General features: G+C 45.2%; 1 protein-coding gene across 2 annotated transcripts in view; it reads left to right on the plus strand.

Moving 5' to 3' along the window:
- The window catches only part of PATL1 (PAT1 homolog 1, processing body mRNA decay factor), a 166418-nt gene that overhangs the window by 89716 nt on the left and 54526 nt on the right, over positions 1-22176 (plus strand). For both annotated transcript variants that reach the window (XM_073686135.1, XM_073686136.1), the window contains 4 exons: positions 9620-9743; positions 18587-18684; positions 18768-18827; positions 21743-21888. In XM_073686135.1, the coding sequence (XP_073542236.1) occupies positions 9620-9743; positions 18587-18684; positions 18768-18827; positions 21743-21888 (428 nt within the window). The remainder of the gene's footprint in view (positions 1-9619; positions 9744-18586; positions 18685-18767; positions 18828-21742; positions 21889-22176) is intronic.

Raw genomic sequence — 22176 nt, forward strand, 5'->3', positions numbered from 1 at the left:
CAGTCCTGTCAGTCCTGTCAGTCCTGTCAGTCCTGTCAGATCTGCCAGATCTGTCAGTCCTGTCAGATCTGTCAGTCCTGTCAGATCTGTCAGATCAGTCAGTCCTGTCAGATCAGTCAGTCCTGTCAGTCCTGTCAGTCCTGTCAGTCCTGTCAGATCTGTCAGTCCTGTCAGTCCTGTCAGATCTGTCAGTCCTGTCAGATCTGTCAGTCCTGTCAGATCTGTCAGTCCTGTCAGATCTGTCAGTCCTGTCAGATCTGTCAGATCTGTCAGATCTGTCAGTCCTGTCAGTCCTGTCAGATCTGTCAGTCCTGTCAGATCTGTCAGATCAGTCAGTCCTGTCAGATCAGTCAGTCCTGTCAGATCTGTCAGTCCTGTCAGATCTGTCAGTCCTGTCAGATCTGTCAGTCCTGTCAGATCAGTCAGTCCTGTCAGATCAGTCAGTCCTGTCAGTCCTGTCAGTCCTGTCAGTCCTGTCAGATCTGTCAGATCAGTCAGTCCTGTCAGATCAGTCAGTCCTGTCAGTCCTGTCAGATCTGTCAGTCCTGTCAGATCTGTCAGTCCTGTCAGATCTGTCAGATCAGTCAGTCCTGTCAGATCAGTCAGTCCTGTCAGATCAGTCAGTCCTGTCAGATCAGTCAGTCCTGTCAGATCAGTCAGTCCTGTCAGATCAGTCAGTCCTGTCAGATCAGTCAGTCCTGTCAGATCAGTCAGTCCTGTCAGATCAGTCAGTCCTGTCAGTCCTGTCAGATCTGTCAGTCCTGTCAGATCTGTCAGTCCTGTCAGATCTGTCAGTCCAGTCAGATCTGTCAGTCCAGTCAGATCTGTCAGTCCAGTCAGATCTGTCAGTCCAGTCAGATCTGTCAGTCCAGTCAGATCTGTCAGTCCTGTCAGATCAGTCAGTCCTGTCAGATCAGTCAGTCCTGTCAGATCTGTCAGTCCTGTCAGATCAGTCAGATCTGTCAGTCCTGTCAGTCCTGTCAGATCAGTCAGTCCTGTCAGATCAGTCAGTCCTGTCAGATCAGTCAGATCTGTCAGTCCTGTCAGATCAGTCAGTCCTGTCAGATCTGTCAGTCCTGTCAGATCTGTCAGTCCTGTCAGATCTGTCAGTCCTGTCAGATCTGTCAGTCCTGTCAGATCTGTCAGATCAGTCAGTCCTGTCAGATCTGTCAGATCTGTCAGTCCTGTCAGATCAGTCAGTCCTGTCAGATCAGTCAGTCCTGTCAGTCCTGTCAGATCAGTCAGTCCTGTCAGTCCTGTCAGTCCTGTCAGTCCTGTCAGATCTGTCAGATCAGTCAGTCCTGTCAGTCCTGTCAGTCCTGTCAGATCTGTCAGTCCTGTCAGATCTGTCAGTCCTGTCAGATCAGTCAGTCCTGTCAGATCAGTCAGTCCTGTCAGATCTGTCAGATCAGTCAGATCAGTCAGTCCTGTCAGATCTGTCAGTCCTGTCAGTCCTGTCAGATCAGTCAGTCCTGTCAGATCTGTCAGTCCTGTCAGATCAGTCAGTCCTGTCAGATCAGTCAGTCCTGTCAGTCCTGTCAGATCAGTCAGTCCTGTCAGTCCTGTCAGTCCTGTCAGTCCTGTCAGATCAGTCAGTCCTGTCAGATCTGTCAGTCCTGTCAGATCAGTCAGTCCTGTCAGATCAGTCAGTCCTGTCAGATCTGTCAGATCAGTCAGATCAGTCAGTCCTGTCAGATCTGTCAGTCCTGTCAGTCCTGTCAGATCAGTCAGTCCTGTCAGATCAGTCAGTCCTGTCAGATCAGTCAGTCCTGTCAGATCAGTCAGTCCTGTCAGTCCTGTCAGATCAGTCAGTCCTGTCAGTCCTGTCAGTCCTGTCAGATCAGTCAGTCCTGTCAGATCTGTCAGATCAGTCAGATCAGTCAGTCCTGTCAGATCAGTCAGTCCTGTCAGATCAGTCAGTCCTGTCAGATCAGTCAGTCCTGTCAGATCAGTCAGTCCTGTCAGATCAGTCAGTCCTGTCAGATCAGTCAGTCCTGTCAGATCTGTCAGATCAGTCAGTCCTGTCAGATCAGTCAGTCCTGTCAGATCAGTCAGTCCTGTCAGATCAGTCAGTCCTGTCAGTCCTGTCAGATCAGTCAGTCCTGTCAGTCCTGTCAGTCCTGTCAGATCTGTCAGATCAGTCAGTCCTGTCAGTCCTGTCAGTCCTGTCAGATCTGTCAGTCCTGTCAGATCTGTCAGTCCTGTCAGATCTGTCAGTCCTGTCAGATCTGTCAGTCCTGTCAGATCTGTCAGTCCTGTCAGATCTGTCAGTCCTGTCAGATCAGTCAGTCCTGTCAGATCAGTCAGTCCTGTCAGATCAGTCAGTCCTGTCAGATCAGTCAGTCCTGTCAGATCAGTCAGTCCTGTCAGATCAGTCAGTCCTGTCAGATCAGTCAGTCCTGTCAGTCCTGTCAGATCAGTCAGTCCTGTCAGATCAGTCAGTCCTGTCAGTCCTGTCAGATCTGTCAGATCAGTCAGTCCTGTCAGATCAGTCAGTCCTGTCAGATCAGTCAGTCCTGTCAGATCAGTCAGTCCTGTCAGATCAGTCAGTCCTGTCAGATCAGTCAGTCCTGTCAGATCAGTCAGTCCTGTCAGTCCTGTCAGATCAGTCAGTCCTGTCAGTCCTGTCAGTCCTGTCAGATCAGTCAGTCCTGTCAGTCCTGTCAGTCCTGTCAGTCCTGTCAGATCTGTCAGATCAGTCAGTCCTGTCAGTCCTGTCAGTCCTGTCAGATCTGTCAGTCCTGTCAGTCCTGTCAGATCAGTCAGTCCTGTCAGATCAGTCAGTCCTGTCAGATCTGTCAGATCAGTCAGATCAGTCAGTCCTGTCAGATCTGTCAGTCCTGTCAGTCCTGTCAGATCAGTCAGTCCTGTCAGATCAGTCAGTCCTGTCAGATCAGTCAGTCCTGTCAGATCAGTCAGTCCTGTCAGTCCTGTCAGATCAGTCAGTCCTGTCAGTCCTGTCAGTCCTGTCAGATCAGTCAGTCCTGTCAGATCTGTCAGATCAGTCAGATCAGTCAGTCCTGTCAGATCAGTCAGTCCTGTCAGATCAGTCAGTCCTGTCAGATCAGTCAGTCCTGTCAGATCAGTCAGTCCTGTCAGATCAGTCAGTCCTGTCAGATCAGTCAGTCCTGTCAGATCAGTCAGTCCTGTCAGATCTGTCAGATCAGTCAGTCCTGTCAGATCAGTCAGTCCTGTCAGATCAGTCAGTCCTGTCAGATCAGTCAGTCCTGTCAGTCCTGTCAGATCAGTCAGTCCTGTCAGTCCTGTCAGTCCTGTCAGATCTGTCAGATCAGTCAGTCCTGTCAGTCCTGTCAGTCCTGTCAGATCTGTCAGTCCTGTCAGATCTGTCAGTCCTGTCAGATCTGTCAGTCCTGTCAGATCTGTCAGTCCTGTCAGATCTGTCAGTCCTGTCAGATCAGTCAGTCCTGTCAGATCAGTCAGTCCTGTCAGATCAGTCAGTCCTGTCAGATCAGTCAGTCCTGTCAGATCAGTCAGTCCTGTCAGATCAGTCAGTCCTGTCAGATCAGTCAGTCCTGTCAGATCAGTCAGTCCTGTCAGATCAGTCAGTCCTGTCAGATCAGTCAGTCCTGTCAGATCAGTCAGTCCTGTCAGTCCTGTCAGATCTGTCAGTCCTGTCAGTCCTGTCAGTCCAGTCAGTCCTGTCAGATCAGTCAGTCCTGTCAGATCAGTCAGTCCTGTCAGATCAGTCAGTCCTGTCAGATCAGTCAGTCCTGTCAGATCAGTCAGTCCTGTCAGATCAGTCAGTCCTGTCAGATCAGTCAGTCCTGTCAGATCTGTCAGTCCTGTCAGATCTGTCAGTCCTGTCAGATCAGTCAGTCCTGTCAGATCAGTCAGTCCTGTCAGATCAGTCAGTCCTGTCAGATCAGTCAGTCCTGTCAGTCCTGTCAGTCCTGTCAGTCCTGTCAGTCCTGTCAGTCCTGTCAGTCCTGTCAGTCCTGTCAGTCCTGTCAGATCAGTCAGATCAGTCAGATCAGTCAGATCAGTCAGATCAGTCAGATCAGTCAGATCAGTCAGATCAGTCAGATCAGTCAGATCAGTCAGATCAGTCAGATCAGTCAGATCAGTCAGATCAGTCAGATCAGTCAGATCAGTCCTGTCAGTCCTGTCAGTCCTGTCAGATCTATCAGTCAGTCAGTCCTGTCAGATCTGTCAGTCAGTCAGTCCTGTCAGATCTGTCAGTCAGTCAGTCCTGTCAGATCTGTCAGTCAGTCAGTCCTGTCAGATCTGTCAGTCAGTCAGTCCTGTCCGGTCCGTTCAGTCCAGTCAAAAAATATAAAAATAAAATGGCCCGTCAGACTTATACCGCAGAGGAGGTGTATGCCCTGCTGTGTTCTGACACTGATGACAGCGCAATCTCAGATGGAGATATGGATTTTGAGGGCTTTAGTAGCGGCGACACTGAGAGCCCAGAAATGAGCAGTGATTCTGTTCCATCCTCAAGCCCAAGGACCAGTACAGCAATAGGGGCAAATAGCGCTACTGGAGAAACGTCTCCAAATCAGGGAACACTGCCCAGTACAAGCGCTGTCCCTGCTACTAGTGAATTGGCGCACGCCAGTGTACAAGGGGCGTTGCCACATGATCTAGCATTTCCCAGATGGGAGGCTTCAGATTCGGCAGCTCCATTCAGCCCTGATTTCAACGCCATTCCTGGTATAAATGTGGAGGTGGAAGATTTTGGACCAATTCATTTTTTTAATTTGTTTTTTACAGACAGCTTGCTAGAGCATATTGTCGTGCAAACAAATTTATACGCGTCCCAATTCATAAGCCAGAATCCCCGATCTTACTATGCTAGGGCAAATTTATGGACACCAACTAATGTCCCGGAAATAAAAAAAATTTTAGGACTTACATTTGCCATGGGGCTTGTTAAAAAACCGAGCATTCGATCCTACTGGTCCAACCACCCTGTTCAAGCCACCCCTATGTTTTCAGTCATTCTGCCTAGGACCCGTTATGAAATGCTCATGCGGTTTTGGCATTTTAACGACAATAGTCAATGCCTGCCCAGAAATGCCCCAGAACATGACAGGTTATATAAAATTAGACCCATCATTGAAAATTTGTCAGAAAAATTCTTAAGCCTCTACACCCCAACACAAAATATTTCTATAGATGAGTCCCTTGTAAAATTCAAAGGAAGACTGCACCTCAAGCAATTTATCCCATCTAAAAGGGCAAGGTTTGAAATAAAGCTCTATAAAATGTGCGAAAGTTCAACCGGATACACATCCGCTTTTCGCATATATGAGGGGAAAGATAGCCAACTAAACCCACCAGGATGCCCTACTTATCTGGGGACATCTGGAAAAATTGTTTGGGAGCTGATAAGTCCATTTTTTCAAAAAGGCTACAATCTATACGTGGACAATTATTACACCAGCATACCCCTATTTAAAAGTCTGGTTGAACACAACATCGGGGCTTGTGGGACCATCCGTAAAAACCGTCAGGGGTTTCCACAACCATTGGTCAACCAAAAGTTTCAAAAGGGGCAGTCAGGGGCTGTACGCAACGGAGAGCTGCTTGCCCTGAAATATAGGGATAAGAGGGATATTTTTGTCCTCAGCTCGATCCACACAGATGCCACAAGGGCCACTGTAGAACTAGGATCCACCACTCCGAAGCAAAAACCTGTGTCAGTCATTGACTACAACAAACACATGGGGGGTGTGGACCTTGCAGACCAGGTTCTACAGCCATACCAGGTATCAAGAAAGTCCTATACCTGGTATAAAAAGTTGGTTATTTATTTGTTTCAGGTGGCCACATACAATTCTTTTGTGTTGTACAAAAAAGCAGGAAATTCAGATCCTTTTCTTGATTATCAAGAAAAGGTCATTGAAAATCTTGTCTTTCAAAGTGTTAGCCCCGCTCATCCATTAGAATCTGAGGATGTGAAAAGACTCACTGAGCGACATTTTATTGCACTTATTCCAGCAACGGAAACAAGAAGGAAACCCCAGAAAAGATGTCGTGTATGTACTAAGAGAGGAATGAGGCGTGATACCCGCTACTATTGCCCACAATGCCCATCATTGCCAGCCTTATGCGTCACTGACTGCTTTAAAATCTTCCACACAGAACCACGTTTTTAAACTGTAAAAATGTATCCCAATTTGTCATTCAAACATTTGGTTCATTTAGTGAATGACACATTCGAGTAGAGCTCACTTAATTTCCAGGGGGGGTTCTCCAGACTCTAAACCTTCCATTGCGTGCTTGTTTCTGGAAATCATCCATTGAGTTAAAATGGTCACTAAACCCATAGATGAATTCCCAGAGGGGTTTCATTTCCAAAATGGGGTCACTTCAGGGGGGATTCTTTAGCTCTGGTACTCTGAAAAGTGCCAGAACAGCATAATCCCCCCCTGAAGTGACCCCATTATAGAAATGACACCTCTGTGGGAATTCATCTATGGGTTTAGTGACCATTTACCTATCTACTTATTTTCCCACCACTAGATTAATTTATACAGAGGAGTAGATTGTAAAATTCGGTCACTTGTTGTGGGTTTCCTCTGTTTAGGCACCTCAGGGGCTCTCCAAATGCAACATGGCGTCCGCTATCCATTCCAGTCAAATTTCCATTCCAAAAGTCAAATGGCGCTCCTTACCTTCCAAGCCATGCCGTGCGCCCAAACAGTGGCTTTGCACCACATATGGGGTATTAGCGTGCTCAGGAGAAATTGCACAACACATTTTGGGGTCCATTTTTTCTGGCTGCCCTTGTGAAAATTAAAAATTTGAGGCTAAAGTAGCAGTTTTGTGTTAAAAATGTGTTTTTTTATTTTCACACTTCAACATTCTAAAATTCTGTGAAGCCCCTGGGGGTTCATTGTGCTCACCACACATCTAGATAAGTTCCTTGAGGGGTCTAGTTTCCAAAATGGGGTCACTTGTTGGGGGTTTCCTCTGTTTAGGCACCTCAGGGGCTCTCCAAATGCAACATGGCGTCCGCTATCCATTCCAGTCAAATTTCCATTCCAAAAGTCAAATGGCGCTCCTTACCTTCCAAGCCATGCCGTGCGCCCAAACAGTGGCTTTGCACCACATATGGGGTATCAGCGTGCTCAGGAGAAATTGCACAACACATTTTGGGGTCCATTTTTTCTGGCTGCCCTTGTGAAAATTAAAAATTTGAGGCTAAAGTAGCAGTTTTGTGTTAAAAATGTGTTTTTTTATTTTCACACTTCAACATTATAAAATTCTGTGAAGCCCCTGGGGGTTCAAGGTGCTCACCACACATCTAGATTAGTTCCTTGAGAGGTCTAGTTTCCAAAATGGGGTCACTTGTTGGGGGTTTCCTCTGTTTAGACACCTCTGGGGCTCTCCAAATGCAACATGGCGTCCGCTATCCATTCCAGTCAGATTTCCATTCCAAAAGTCAAATGGCGCTCCTTACCTTCCAAGCCATGCCGTGCACCCAAACAGTGGCTTTGCACCACATATGGGGTATCAGCGTGCTCAGGAGAAATTACACAACACATTTTGGGGTCCATTTTTTCTGGCTGCCCTTGTGAAAATTAAAAATTTGAGGTTAAAGTAGCAGTTTTGTGAAAAAAAGTTAAATGTTCATTGTTTTCTTCCACATTCCAAATATTCCTGTGAAGCACCTGAAGGGTTAATAAACTTCTTGAATGTGGTTTTGAGCACCTTGAGGGGTGCAGTTTTTAGAATGGTATCACTTTTGGGTATTTTCTGTCATAAAGGCTCCTCAAAGTCACTTCAAATAAGATGTGGTCCCTAAAAAAAATAGTTTTGTAAATTTTGTTGTAAAAACGAGAAATCGCTGGTCAACTTTTAACCCTTATAGCTTCCTAACAAAAAAAAAAATTTTGGTTCCAAAATTGTGCTGATGTGAAGTAGACATGTGGGCAATGTTATTTATTAACTATTTTGTGTGATATATCTCTCTGATTTAAGTGCATGAAAATTCAAAGTTTGAAAATTGCAAAATTTTCGCCAAATTTCCGATTTTTTCACAATCAAACGCAAGTGATATCAAAGAAATTTTACCACTATCATGAAGTACAATATGTCACAAAAAAACAATCTCAGAATCAGGGGGATCCGTTGAAGCGTTCCAGAGTAATTACCTCATAAAGTGACAGTGGTCAGAATTGAAAAAATTGGCCCGGTCACGAAGGCAAAAACAGGCTCTGGCGCGAAGTGGTTAATTCCGTGAACAGGTTGCTCGCTGAACTTTAAAACATTGTCTCATGGAAATTTTTTTTAAAAAAAGTATCACTAAAATGTTGTTCTAGCTGCAAATTTTTCATTTTCACAAAGGGTAAGTGAAAATGTACCTTACAATCTTTTACGCAATTTCTTTTGAACATGGTGATACCACATTTGTAATCGGAAACTTTTTGGCCACACACCATTTGACTTTGGAGAGCAAATTTTGCTGGTATAGCTTGCGGGCATCATGGCATTTACAGAGCTGTATAAGGGCTTGTTTTTGCATGAGGAGTTGAATTTTTTTATAGGTACTATTTTGAGGTACATAACATTTTTTTGATTTGCTTTTTATTCATATATTTTTGACGTGGGATAAATAAAAAACAACATTTTTATTTGCATAACTTTTTTGTGTTTTCTTTGTTCTATATATTTCATGTAATTTTTTTTTTTTTTAAACCAATATTGGACTTGGTATTTTTCACTTTGATAGCTTATCTCATACATAATGCAGTTCTTCTAAATTATAGTTCATGAGGCCTGCTAGTTTTATGCTGACACTTAGACTCTACTCATGACAAGACAAACAGCCCACCTTATTCCGAGGCCATTACTTGGCTTCAGGTTGCCATGGCAACCATCAGAACCCCACAATTGCTAAGTGCAGATGGGGTTTAAAGAGGGAGCCTGCACCCTCTGTGTAACCACTGTCGCTATTGACTGCAGCATCCAGGGATTAAGCAGAGTGTCAAGGTATGGTATACAGCCTATAACTGCTGCATTTTCGCCATTGAGATGCACTGTTTATTCCTTGGTGCTGTGAATAGGCGGTACTAAGGAATAACACCTCTTAATGACCTCCATAAAAAGGCATATGGGCTGTCATTAGTGGGATAGTCTTACACCTAATACCTGGTGAGTCCCTAATTTTAAAATCACATAGGAATACTACAGTTTTGTATATCCTAAAAGACACTAATGGATATTTCCCATAATACTATAGCATTTAAATCCAGGTTTGTACAATTCGAATTGAGGTGAAATTCCACAGAAAATACTAAAATTGCCTAAGTGTAAGTCACTAACATTAGCCATGACAAAAAGTTATCCTACACATTGCCTTCAGTCCCTTAGGCTCTGCCCACACTACGTCTCTGCCCACGGTCAGGCCCATATGCCTAGGATGTATGCGCCTAACAGTGGGCACAGTCAGGAGGGTTGCAAGGGCAGCTGTATGTGTGGTGTTTGCCATGTGTAGGCTACAAGTACACTTAGATTGCACTGCAAAATATAGAAAATGTATACATAACATACAAAATGACCCATGATTTTTTCCATGCACAGCCAGTAGAATGATCAAATGCAGATTGTTTGTAATGGTTGTAATCTTTAACTTTTTTGTGAAATCTAGAATTACTTTGAGAAGCTAGAAAAGCTTTCCTCCAGTCAAGACAGATTGAGTGAGGGTCCCAAAAAGGAACGGACTAAACTGATAACACCGCAAGTAGCCAAACTGGAGCACGCTTACAAACCAGGTGAGAGGTTCGCATGAAAGCCCACATAGTTTTATGATTCATCAAGACTGGAGTTTTGTACACCCGTGTTGATGCAAAGTCCAATCAAATAAGATGTGCCAAATTTTTTAAGGAGTGCATGTCTATAAATGTGTCCCATCTTTCGGCTGCTGTGCACCAGTGACAGAAATGTACTCAAGTCCTGGACTAGAGTATAGTTCTGCTAAAATTGAAAGGTGGTGGGTCTGGAATAAAAGCACCAAGATTAAAGTTTGTGACATTTGCAAGAGTTTCACCACAGTTTTCTTGTGGAAGTTGTTTGAATTGACCCTTTTAATGTGATCAAAAATAGTTTAAATCAGGTTTTTGAATTGCTTTTATTTTTTTAAATAATATTTGTAAAAAAAAAATATTTTTCATATATTAGAATACATAATTAGTAAGTCTGCAATTTTCACACTGGCCACTGAACCTTTTTTAGACTCCTGCTTCCTATCCTTTCAGGAAGAGTTTTCAGCAGGCTCAATATTATCAGAGTCAGGACTACAGTGACTTGTAACGCCTCTATACACAGCTGATAAGAGGATCCACCATTCACTATAGGTGATGTCACAGCTCGCCATTTTGCCTCATTTCTCATTAGATGCTTAGATACAAAAGAGAGTTCGAGTCCCTTCCATTGCTGCTAATGGGCATGTGGATTTCTTGAAAGTGTGAGTCTAGAATAACCTCAGGGACAAGCATGAAAATTGCAGCACAGATTGTGATCCTCAAAAATAACATTGCCCCCCACCCAAAAAAAAATACCTTAAACCGAACCAGTCATGTGGAAAAAAAACGCTATTAACCTGCAGATGTAGTGGTACGGAAAGTATTCAGACCCCTTTTAAATTTTTTACTCTTTGTTTTATTGCAGCCATTTTGAAAATTCTAAAAAGTTCATTTTTATCGGTCGACCATGACAGCACCACGAGAGAGGGGATCTGCCCACCAAGGACAGGAAATCAACAGGCTTAGAAGGGGCGGCCCACTCTTCTCGCTTCAGTTTGGTTTCCTGTCCTTGATGAAGGGAACCTCTGACACGCTTACCTGTGAAGACGTCTGGAAGAAGCGTGCTGTCGAACTGCGCCCCTATCTGGGATCAGCAGTTCCAGTACCGTCCTATGCCCTGGGCTGTGGAATCTGCGCCCCTGTCTAGGGTGGCTGCTCAAGCCGGATGAAGCATGATGACGGAGGCTGCGCCCCAATCTGGGGATGGCAGCCCCAACTTTAGGTGGGCACAGCATTAGGGGGCTGCGCCCCTGTCTGGGGTTGGCAGCCCCAAACCTGCGCGCAGGACCCTGGAGGGAGCAGTGCCCCGGCCGGGGTAGGGCCACCCCTAGCAGCAGGTGAACACTGGCGCTGCGGCCCTGTCTGGAGCTGGCAGCTGGAGGGAGGAAGCGCCGATTGCAGGAGCGGCGCCTCTATGTTCAGCGCCGCATGCTTCCGGTCTTTTACTAGGCTGGGGGATGATGTCCGGGCGGTCATGTAACCAGACAGGAAGTCCGGTCCACGCGTATGCAGACACTGGGTGAGCGCTGCAATCTCCCATCCAACCAGCAGATGGCGATCGGAAAAAAAAAAAAGGGGGAATTAAGGGGAAGTAGATGCTCTTATTTAAGCGTACAGATATCGCTGCTCTAGGCTTCCCAGCTATTTCAGGTCTCTATTGTTAATGGATTCTGAAGACGAGCAGCAGCAAATCCAGCGGCCGCCTCTTACTCCATCTCAGCGGTCCCCAGGAGACACCCCCCCCCCCCCCACCAACCCCCCCCCCCGAGTCGGCAGCAATTCTCGGACTTCGGGTAGGCGAACCCGGTCCGTCTGGCCATCGTGACTCTAACAGGACGGACGAATCTACAGCCCCTAGGGACGATTCCCCCACTGAGAAAGGTCATCCAGCTAAACCGATACCGGCTATTTGAGCTCTGGGTTAGTGATCGTCGAGAAAGTTCGCTTAGGTAATAAGGTATCCCTTCTTATCCCTTTAGGGGAAGAAGTCTACCTCCAAAGCCAAACACAAGCAATGTGCGTTATGAGAGGACGTATTGGCAGCTCATATTCCAAAAGACTGTGCCAGTCCTGCATAAACCAAATTTTGGCAGATAAGACCCCTAGTTTCGCCTCAGGCTTAAAATCCCTAGTTAAGTCAGAGGTGAGCAAAGTCCTCTCTAAAAAGTCTAAGAGGAAGGAAGCAAACTATGAGGTCTCCCCAACTCCTGATTATTCCCTATCGTCAGCCGAGGAGGTGGACTCTGACAATTTCATCTTCTTCATCCTCCTCATCCTCAGATAGTGGGTTCAGGCCAGCGCTGCTTTCTGTTAAATTAAGTTGGTTGACGGGTTGGTTAAAGCGGTCCGCTCAACCATGGGCATTACGGACCCCAGACCAGAGAGGTCAGTCCAAGACGTCCTGTTCAGAGGACTGGGGCAGAGGAAGAGAAAATGTTTTCTGTTTAATGATAAACTTCAGGATCTAATCCATAGAGAGTGGCAAAAGCCGGAAAGAAAGGGTTCTCTCTTCCCATTCTTTAAAAGAAACTAACCATTTGAGGACTCTGCCTCCTCCTCCTGGGAGAAGGCTCCCAAACTAGACGCAGCTATAACTAAAGCTTCTAAAAAGTAATCTCTCCCCTTTGATAATATGGGGGCCCTTAAAGATCCTCTGGACAGAAAAGCGAATGTGTTTCTCAAAAGCACCTGGGAGACAACCGCTGGGGCTTTAAAACCGGCAATTGCCGCGACTTACAGCTAGGTCTTTGATATGGCTATATCTGCTGGAGTTGCATTTAGAAAACAATACATCCAGGAAAGAGATCTTGTCTAGTATCCCACTCATGCGGGGGGCTGCAGCCTTCCTAGCGGATGCTTCCGCAGACCCTGTTAAGTTAGTTGCTAGGTCGGCCGCCATGTCTAATGCAGCCCGCAGGGCTCTGTGGCTCAAGTGTTGGCCGGGTGACATCCAGGCTAGAACTAGACTATGCTATACCTTGCGAAGGGGAACATCTCTTCGGTCCAATCCTGGATGAAATCCTAGACAAAGCAAGCGACCGGAAGAAAGGTTTCCCTAGCCTGTCCATGCCTGCCTATAAGCGGGCTTTTCGCAGGAGAAGATTTGTACGTAAAAGGCCACAGAGAGGCCAGGATAAATGGGAAGACCATAAACCAAAAGGTAGAGGTCTTCTGTTCAGTACGTCGTCTTCCACTCGGTAGCCCCGGAAATCGAGTCAGTGACTCGTAGCCCAGGTAGGGGGAGGCTGACGGGCTTCTTACGTGCCTGGTCAAATATTTAAGCCAGTAACTGGATTCTTAATATGATAGGTTCGGGTCTAAGATTCCAGTTCCAAGCAGTTCCTTGTGGAAGGTTTATCTTGACCCCGGTCCGTTCCTCTGTATCAGAACAGTTCGCTCTTCAGGAAGAAGTACTGGACGTTGTTCATAAAGCAGTCCTGGTGGAGGTCCCGGCGTCCGAAAGAAGGTTGGGTTTTACTCCCCTCTCTTTCTGGTCTTTAAGCCGGACGGTTCTTTCAGGTGTACTATAAGTTTAAAAGCACTGAATAAATTCCTGATAATCCCCACCTTCAAAATGGAATCAGTAAAGTCAGCAATAAAGTTGCTGTTTCCTGTTTGTTACATGGTAGTTTTGGATTTGAAAGACTCCTATTACCATGTACCTATCCTTCAGATTACCAGAAATATCTTAGAGTGGCCGTGGTTATAGATGGGGTCATCAAGCATTTTCAATATAGAGCCCTGCCGTTCGGTTTAGCCTAAGCCCCCCGAGTATTTACCAAAATTGTGGCAGAGGTAATGGCTCATGTCAGAGAACATGACATATTAATCCCTTATCTGGATGATTTCCTTTAGTTGGTAATTCGGCCCTTCAGTGTAGTAAGCATCTAAAAATAGTGATCTCCATCTTAGAGAATCTGGGCTGGGTGCTCAATTTGAATAAATCTAGGTTAACGGCCACAAAAGTTCAGCAATTCTTAGGAATTATGCTGGATTCAGATTCTCAGACATGTTATCTCCCTGAAGCCAAAAAACTATAAAGATCAGGGATCAAGTGAGAAAGTCAATGTCAAACCCAGTCATGTCCCTGAGAGCTGCGATGTCCCTGTTAGGTACCCTGACATCTTGCCTTCCTGGGGTTCTTGTGGGCACAATATCACTCCAGGGTTTTAACAATGAGATGTACTTCATAATGAAGTTATGTTGAAGGAGCGCTTGAAGGGGAGGTTTTCCTTGTCCCCCCGGTCAGTTGAATCCTTACAGTGGTGGGATAATGAAGTGAACTTATCCAGAGGGGTCCCCTGGGTTTTTAGAACAACCAGAACAATTACTACCAATGCCAGTTCCAGTGGGTGGGGGATCCATCTGGGAGATATGGTAACCCCAGGGGTCATGGTCTAATTTGGAAAAGAGTCTCCTGTAACGCTAAAGAATTGCTAGCAATAGACAGGGCAGTCAATTATTTTCTAGTCTTTCTTCAAAAAAGTGACGTAAAGGTTTTCTCTGATAATAAAAGCGCAATGGCTTACGTGAACCACCAAGGGGGTACACGTATCAAGATCTCTGATGAGAGTGGCGGATCATCTCTTTCAGGTCTCGGAATGCCATCTTCATTCCCTAACAGCCCTTCATATAAAGGGAAAGGAAAATTCAAGGGCAAACTACTTAAGCCGCTATATCATGAGACAGGGGGAATGGGAACTAAATCGGGACATTTTCTCCCAAATTGTCCGAAGATGGGGGCCTCCAGTAGTGGACTTGTTTGCTACAAGGTTAAATCGGAAAACTCAGCTCTTCTGTTCCCTGAATCCCAAAGAAAAACCTCTGGCAGTAGACGCTCTCCAAATACCTTGGGGGTTCAGCCTAGCCTATGCCTTTCCCCCGTTAACCTTTCTTCCTATGGTTATCAGGGAGGACAAGGTGAGAGAGTTCTGCTGATCGCACCCTTTTGGCCCAGGAGGCCCTGGTTCTCATGCCTCAGGAGCATGTCTGTGTCAGATCCTTGGGTTCTACCTGAAGTTCTGGATCTCCTCTTCCAAGGTCCAATAGTCCATCCTCAAGTGTCTGTCCTCCACTTGACGGTATGGAACTTGAGGGGGAGCTATTGAGAAAAAAGGGGTTCTACCAAGGCCTAGTAGCTACCTTAATGTGTAGCCGTAAACCTATTACAACCAGAATTTGTGAGGACCTGGAAGAAGTTTTTATCTTTTTCCGGTCCCAGAGACGGTGAGGAGGCTCCAATAAGTGAAATTCTAGAATTTCTGCAAAAAGGTCTTGAGTTAGGGCAAGCCACTAGCACCCTGAAGGTTCAGGTGTCCATCTTAGGCGCCTTCTATAGCTGTGATCTGGCGAGTAATTATTGGATTTCTCATTTCATTAAAGCTGCCATTAGGTCCAGGCCCATTGTCAAAAGTAAATTGGTACCCTGGGATCTAAATTTGGTTCTTAAAGCCTTAACTGGTCCACCCTTTGAACCAATAGAGTTAGCCACTCTTAAGTCCCTCTCCCTTAAAACAGCACTTCTGATAGCTTTAACATCTGCTAGGAGAATTAGTAATATTCATGCCCTGTCTTCAGCCTTGCCCTTCACTCAGATCCTGGATGATAGAATAATTCTTAAACCTGATCCCGCTTATCTCCCTAAAGCAGTTACCCGTTTTCAGACTCCAAGAAGTAGTCCTACCCTCCTTCTGCCCAAATCCGGGTCACCGGAAAGAAGAGATTCATACGCTAGACGTAAGGAGATGTGTAATTAGGTACCTCTTGGTCACCAAAGAATTTAGAAAGGACAGTTTGTTATTTATATCCTACCAAGGTGTTAGGAAAGGCTCTAAGGTCACAAAGTCCACCATAGCTAGATGGATCAGGGAGGCTATTTTCCTAGCTTATATATCCAGCTGTGAGGAAATACCACAAGAGTTGAAGGCTCACTCCACCCGGGCAGTGGCGACCTCCTGGGCGGAGAAGACGGGTGTCTCGGTAGAAGACATATGTAAGGCTGCTACCTGGTCTTCGCCGTCTACTTTCTATAGGCACTATATACTGGATTCAGATGTTTCGTCTGATCTCGCTTTGGGGAGAAGGGTGCTCCAAGCTGTAGTCCCTCCCTAAACTACTTCATCTCTGTAATTCTCTCGTGGTGCTGTCATTGTCGACCGATAAAGTCATAAGTTACTTACCGGTAACAGGATTTTTCGGACCCATGACAGCACCCTTATATTCCCTTCCTTCACATTGGTGGGAGCACTCCCTCCTTGTTTATTAATTTTCACTCTTAAGTTGATGATTTATAGAAATGTTGGTTTATCATGTTTCGCTATGTCTATTAACCTGGTGGTCCTCTCAGTGCTCTGTAATCCAAACTGAGGCGAGAAAAGAGGGCCGCACCTTTTAAGCCTGTAGGTTTCCTGTCCTTCATGGGCAGATCCCCTCTCACGTGGTGTCATGGTCTCCCAAAAATCCCGTTACCGGTAAGTAACTTATGACTTTTTTTCTCATTAAAGTACACTCTGCACCCATCTTGACTGAAAAAAACAGAAATGTAGATTTTTTTGCAAATTTATTAAAGAAAAACTGAAATATCATATGGTCATAAATATTCAGACCCTTTGCTCAGTATTGAGCAGAAGCACCGTTTTGAACTAGTACAGCCATGAGTCTTCTTGGGAATGATGCAACAAGTTTTTAACACCTGGATTTGGGTATCCTCTGACATTCTTCCTTGCAGATCCTCTCCAGTTCCGTCAGGTTCGATGGTGAACGTTAATGGACAGCCATTTTCAGGTCTCTCCAGAGATGCTCAATTTGGTTTAGGTCAGGGCTCTGGCTGGGCTTGTCAAGAATGGTCACAGAGTTGTTCTGAAGCCACTCTTTTGTTATTTTAGCCGTGAGCTTAGGGTCATTCTTGTTGAAGATGAACCATTGGCCAAGTCTGAGGTCCAGAGCACTCTGGAAAGAGTTTTGCATCCAGGATATCTCTGTACTTGGCCGCATTCATGTTTCCATCAATTGCAACCAGAAAGTTCCACAAAGTCAACTATCTGCCTACTGCGTCTCTGGAGCTCAGCCACAGTGATCTTGGGGTTCTTCTTTACCTCTCTCACCAAGGCTTTTCTCCCACGATTGCTCAGTTTGGCTGGATGGCCAGGTCTAGGAAGAGTTCTTATGGTCCCAAACTTCTTCCATTTAAGGATTATGGAGGCCACAGTGCTCTTAGGAACCTTGGGTAATGCAGAAATTCTTTTGTAACCTTGGCCAGATCTGTGACTTGCCACAATTCTGTCTTTGAGCTCCTTCGGCAGTTCCTTTTGAGCTCATGATTCTCATTTGATCTGACATGCACTATGAGCTGTGAGGTCTTATATAGACAGGTGTGTGCCTTTCCAAATCAAGTCCTATCAGTTTAATTAAACACAGCGGGACTCCAATGAAGGAGTAGAACCATCTCAAGGAGGATCACAGGAAATGGACAGCATGTGACTTAAATATGAGTGCCTGAGCAAAGGGTCTGAGTACTTATGACCATGTGATATTTCAGTTTTTCTTCTTTTAAAAAAAAAATTGCAAAAATTTCTACATTTCTGTTTTTTTTCAGTCAAGATGGGGTGCAGAATGTACTTTAATGAGAGAAAAAAAATGAACTTTTTAGAATTTACCAAATGGCTGCAATGAAACAAAGAGTGGAAAATTTAAAGGGGTCTGAATACTTTCCGTACCCACTGTATGGGATTAATCCTCAGGTTAATAGCGTTGTGAATTTGCCTGGCGCCAGCACTTGAACCCCCGCTGCCAGGAGGAAATGAACTTTATTCTTCCTGGTATCATTCCTATTTCAGTCATAGGGGTGGTGCCGGGGCGGGTTCAGTCACTGCTCTGTATAGAGAGCGAGATTGCTCCTTTACTTCTGAGTCCTACCATGTGCCCAAACTGTAGATTTCAACCACCTATGGGGTAGTGTCACGTTCAAAAGAAATTGAGTAGCAAATTATGGGGAGAAATTTCTCCTGCTACACCCTGTGAAAATGACACATTTGGGACTAAAGCAACATTGTAGTGAAAAAAAAATAATTTTTTTTTTCCATCCTACATTCCATTAATTTCTGTGACACTCCTGACATGTTAAACATACTGACAAATGTTTAATACTTTGGAAAACACCCATTTTAAAAATTGCACTCCTCAAAGTATAATTGTCTCAAAATCACTTCAAAACTGAATTGATTCGTAATAAAAAATGGAAAATGAACAAAATTGCTGCTAAACATTTAAGAATTCAAACATCTTAATAAAGACATTTTTTTCAAACGTGTTTGTATTTTATCTGTTTTTAAGGGCATACAGTTTCAAAGTTTTAAAATTGCAAATTTTTCTAAGTTTCCTTTCAGGTGATTCATGCTGCGCAAACCACGAGGAACATGAATCGCAGTATCGCTGCACGATTGCAGCAAGGCATATTATTCTCTGAGTTTCCGAGGAAAATTACTTTGAAGATCCGTCCAGCTCTTCCCACCATTGCTCTGACAGGTCTTTTCCCATGTACACCCAAGTGAGAGACCTTTCAAAGAGCTACCGCATCACTTGGAAGAGCATGCCTTGGGCATCTTTGGACTAGTCTGGTCTCTGGCTATGGTCCCTGGCTGGATCTGAATAGCATATTTTTTCAGAAATGCTGAAGTGTTCAGAAAATGATAATATACATGGCTGCAATTGTCCGACCAAGCTGTGATTTATGCTGCCTGTGGTTTGAGCGGCATGAATTTCCTGATGGGTTTTCTGTAAGAGTAATAACACAAGGTTTTGCTTTGAATGCACAGTGCAGTTTGAAGGCTCTCTTGGAAAGCTGACAGTTTCCAGTGTGAACAACCCACGAAAGATGATTGACGCTGTGGCAACCCATCGCTCTGATGAAGAGGTAAGTTATCAATTTTGTTTTTGGTTTTCCCCAAATATCATAAAAATGCTCTCACAATGTTTAATATTATTTTTACTCCACAGGAAAATCGAGAGAAGCAAGTGCGGGACAAAAGACGGCAAACTCTTATAATCATTGAGAAGGTAAAGGGTTTTTTTTTTTGTTTTATTTTAGAATAGTAATCTAGTGCTAATAAGACATATAGTGATGCTTGAAAGTTTGAAAACTGTTCAGAAGATAAAACTACATCAGATTTTCACACAAGTCCTAAAATTAGATGGAAAACCAGATCTAACAAATATATGTAAAAAAAAATATATATTAGACTGTCATTTTTTTTATTGTGGAAAATAAACCAATGGTCACATGTCTGTGGCTGGCAAAGGTATGTGAATCTTTTAAGATTAGCAGATAATTTAAAAGTGAAATTAGACTGGCTTTTTTAGTCAATGGGATGACAAACCTGTTCGAGTGGGCAATCCGTTTTATTTAAAGAACAAAGATCTATCGCAGTTAGGTCTTCACAACACGTTTGTGGAAGCACGTTATGGCATGAACAAAGGAGATTTCTGAGGACCTCAGATGAAGTGGTTGACGCTCATTTGGGCTTAAAAAGGTTACAAAACAATCTGTAAATAGTTTGGTCTGCATGAATGCACAGTCAGGCAGATTGTATTCAAATGTATAAAATTAAAGACCGTTCTTTCCAGGGGCTTAATAATCGCGGGTGCGACCAGGCCCATGCAGGAGATTCTCACTCCCCTCCTTCCTGACACCAGAACCTATTTCAGCTGGATATGCGTACGAGGATGCACATTTAGCAGAAGTGTATTTCGGTGCAGAGCCCAGCAGGGCTGTGGATTTAGAGTCAATATAAAATTTACCGACTCCTAAAATATATCATAAATTGGGTACAGTAGTTCAATGCAGTTTGTGGGGAATATTTTTTCATAAGAATTTGGGAAAGTTATGAAATGTCCTATAAAAGTCTGTCCTATTCCTGATCTAAGGGTCTGGACTTTTAGCTGAGATGAATCTGTGCGATAGTAAAGTTATAACATGAGCCCTGTATGAGGGAGTCGGAGTTGGCTTAGCGACTCCACAGCCCTGCCCACCAGGTCCCTGCACTGCAGTTCACACTGCCGGCCAATAGCAGGCACACCGAAGTCAGCTGCCTACCTCTTAGCCAGTTATGGAATAGGACACCGCGTGTCGTGGGAAGGTGAGAATTGTTTTTTCCTAAATGAACAGAGGCAGAATGGGGGAGGAACATTATTACAGGATGGGCCCAGGAGGGGTACATTATAACAGAATGGGGGACATTACACCTGGATGGGGGACCTTATTACTGGAAGGGGACCAGGAGAGGGGCCTAGGATGTTGGACATTACTGCAAGGGGCCCAGGGTAGGGAACACTATTGCAGTCAAGGAGCCTGGGATGGCGGGCACTGTTACAGCAAGTGGCCCAGGATGGGGGGCACTATTACAGGCAGCAAGGGGCCCAGGATGGGGGGCACTATTACAGGCAGCAAGGGGCCCAGGATGGGGGGCACTATTACAGGCAGCAAGGGGCCCAGGATGGGGGGCACTATTACAGGCAGCAAGGGGCCCAGGATGGGGGGCACTATTACAGGCAGCAAGGGGCCCAGGATGGGGGGCACTATTACAGGCAGCAAGGGGCCCAGGATGGGGGGCACTATTACAGGCAGCAAGGGGCCCAGGATGTGGGGCACTATTACAGGCAGCAAGGGGCCCAGGATGGGGGGCTCTATTACAGGCAGCAAGGGGCCCAGGATGGGGGGCACTATTACAGGCAGCAAGGGGCCCAGGATGTGGGGCACTATTACAGGCAGCAAGGGGCCCAGGATGGGGGCCACTATTACAGGCAGCAAGGGGCCCAGGATGGGGGCCACTATTACAGGCAGCAAGGGGCCCTGGATAGGGGGTACTATTACAGGCCGCAAGGGGCCCCGGATGGCGGGCACTGTTACAGCAAGGGGGCCCCCGGATGGCGGGCACTGTTACGGGCAGCAAGGGGGCCCCCGGATGGCGGGCACTGTTACGGGCAGCAAGGGGGCCCCCGGATGGCGGGCACTGTTACGGGCAGCAAGGGGGCCCCCGGATGGCGGGCACTGTTACGGGCAGCAAGGGGGCCCCCGGATGGCGGGCACTGTTACGGGCAGCAAGGGGGCCCCCGGATGGCGGGCACTGTTACGGGCAGCAAGGGGGCCCCCGGATGGCGGGCACTGTTACGGGCAGCAAGGGGGCCCCTGGATAGCATCTTAGCGTTTAAGAATCTCAAAGACTTGGCATTAATCCTATAGAATTTTAGTGAAGCTAGAGAAAACCTGCCAACGTTACAGAGGTGAAACTGTTTTGTAAGGGGGGATGAGCTAAAATTCCTCCAAGCCGATGTGCAGGACTGATGAAAAGGTCGGATACACGTTTAGATGCAGTTATTGCTGCACAAGGATGCACACCAGATACTGAATGCGAAGGTGAACTTTATTTTGCCACAAACTGATATGATATTGGTTTATTTTCCTCAAGAAAAGACATGACAAAGTCTAATATTTTTGACTCATTTGGTTCTCTTTATTTACTATTAAACTTGTGTGAAAACCAGATTTTAAGTCAAATATATGCAAAAATATGGAAAGTTCTGAAGAATTAGGAATCTTTCAAACACCACTGTAAAGAGTGTCTTTTTTTTTTTTTTTTTTTTTTTTTAGAAAATTCAGACATACCATATATTTTGATCGATCAAGATCAGAGATCTAAGATCCCTATTGGTTGGCAGAATAAAGGACCAAAGTCCTTGTTTTAGCAGTGGGCTGGAGGAGACCTAATGCTACAGTCTTAGCTGTTAGTTGAGCTTTGTGCCTTCTAGTAAATTGCTGTTATCTGTGGATTGCACGTTCTATATGGATAGCCTATCGTTGTAGCCGCTGTAAAAACTGGTCCACAAGGCGAGATATCAATGACCCCTGACCTTTGAGGTTACAGATAGTGCTCTGGTTTTAGCTAATCAGTAAGCATGACAACACTCTTTTGCAGGCATTTTCTGTATTGTTAGAGCTGGAAGACTTTGAACGGCGTTTTTCCCTTTGCTGTGAAGACGAGCGGGAAGCACTGACTGAAGAACGTAGGCAGAAGGTGCAACACCTCTGTGACATCCTCAGGGTCAAGGAAGGAAGTGAGAGGTAAATGGTTCATTGAGAGAAATGGATCAAATCTAGCAGAAGGGGTAATGTAGAGCTGGAATATGATTAGTTGCACAGGACATCAAATTTCACTTGCATTAGTTTAAAGGGGTATTCCCATCTCAGAGATCCTATCCCAATATGTAGTAGGTATAATAGCAAATACCTCTATTTAGAAATATAGCCTAGTTTATCTGATTTACTATGTCTCTTTCCCTATGTAGGGCATTGCAGGACATTAGGTATCCATGGTTACGACCACTAGCAACCAGCTGTCACTATATCAGT

This window comes from Phyllobates terribilis, unplaced genomic scaffold (genome assembly GCF_046119375.1).
Source record: "Phyllobates terribilis strain yellow unplaced genomic scaffold, ASM4611937v1 Scaffold_5__5_contigs__length_657084704, whole genome shotgun sequence".
NCBI lineage: Eukaryota > Metazoa > Chordata > Amphibia > Anura > Dendrobatidae > Phyllobates > Phyllobates terribilis.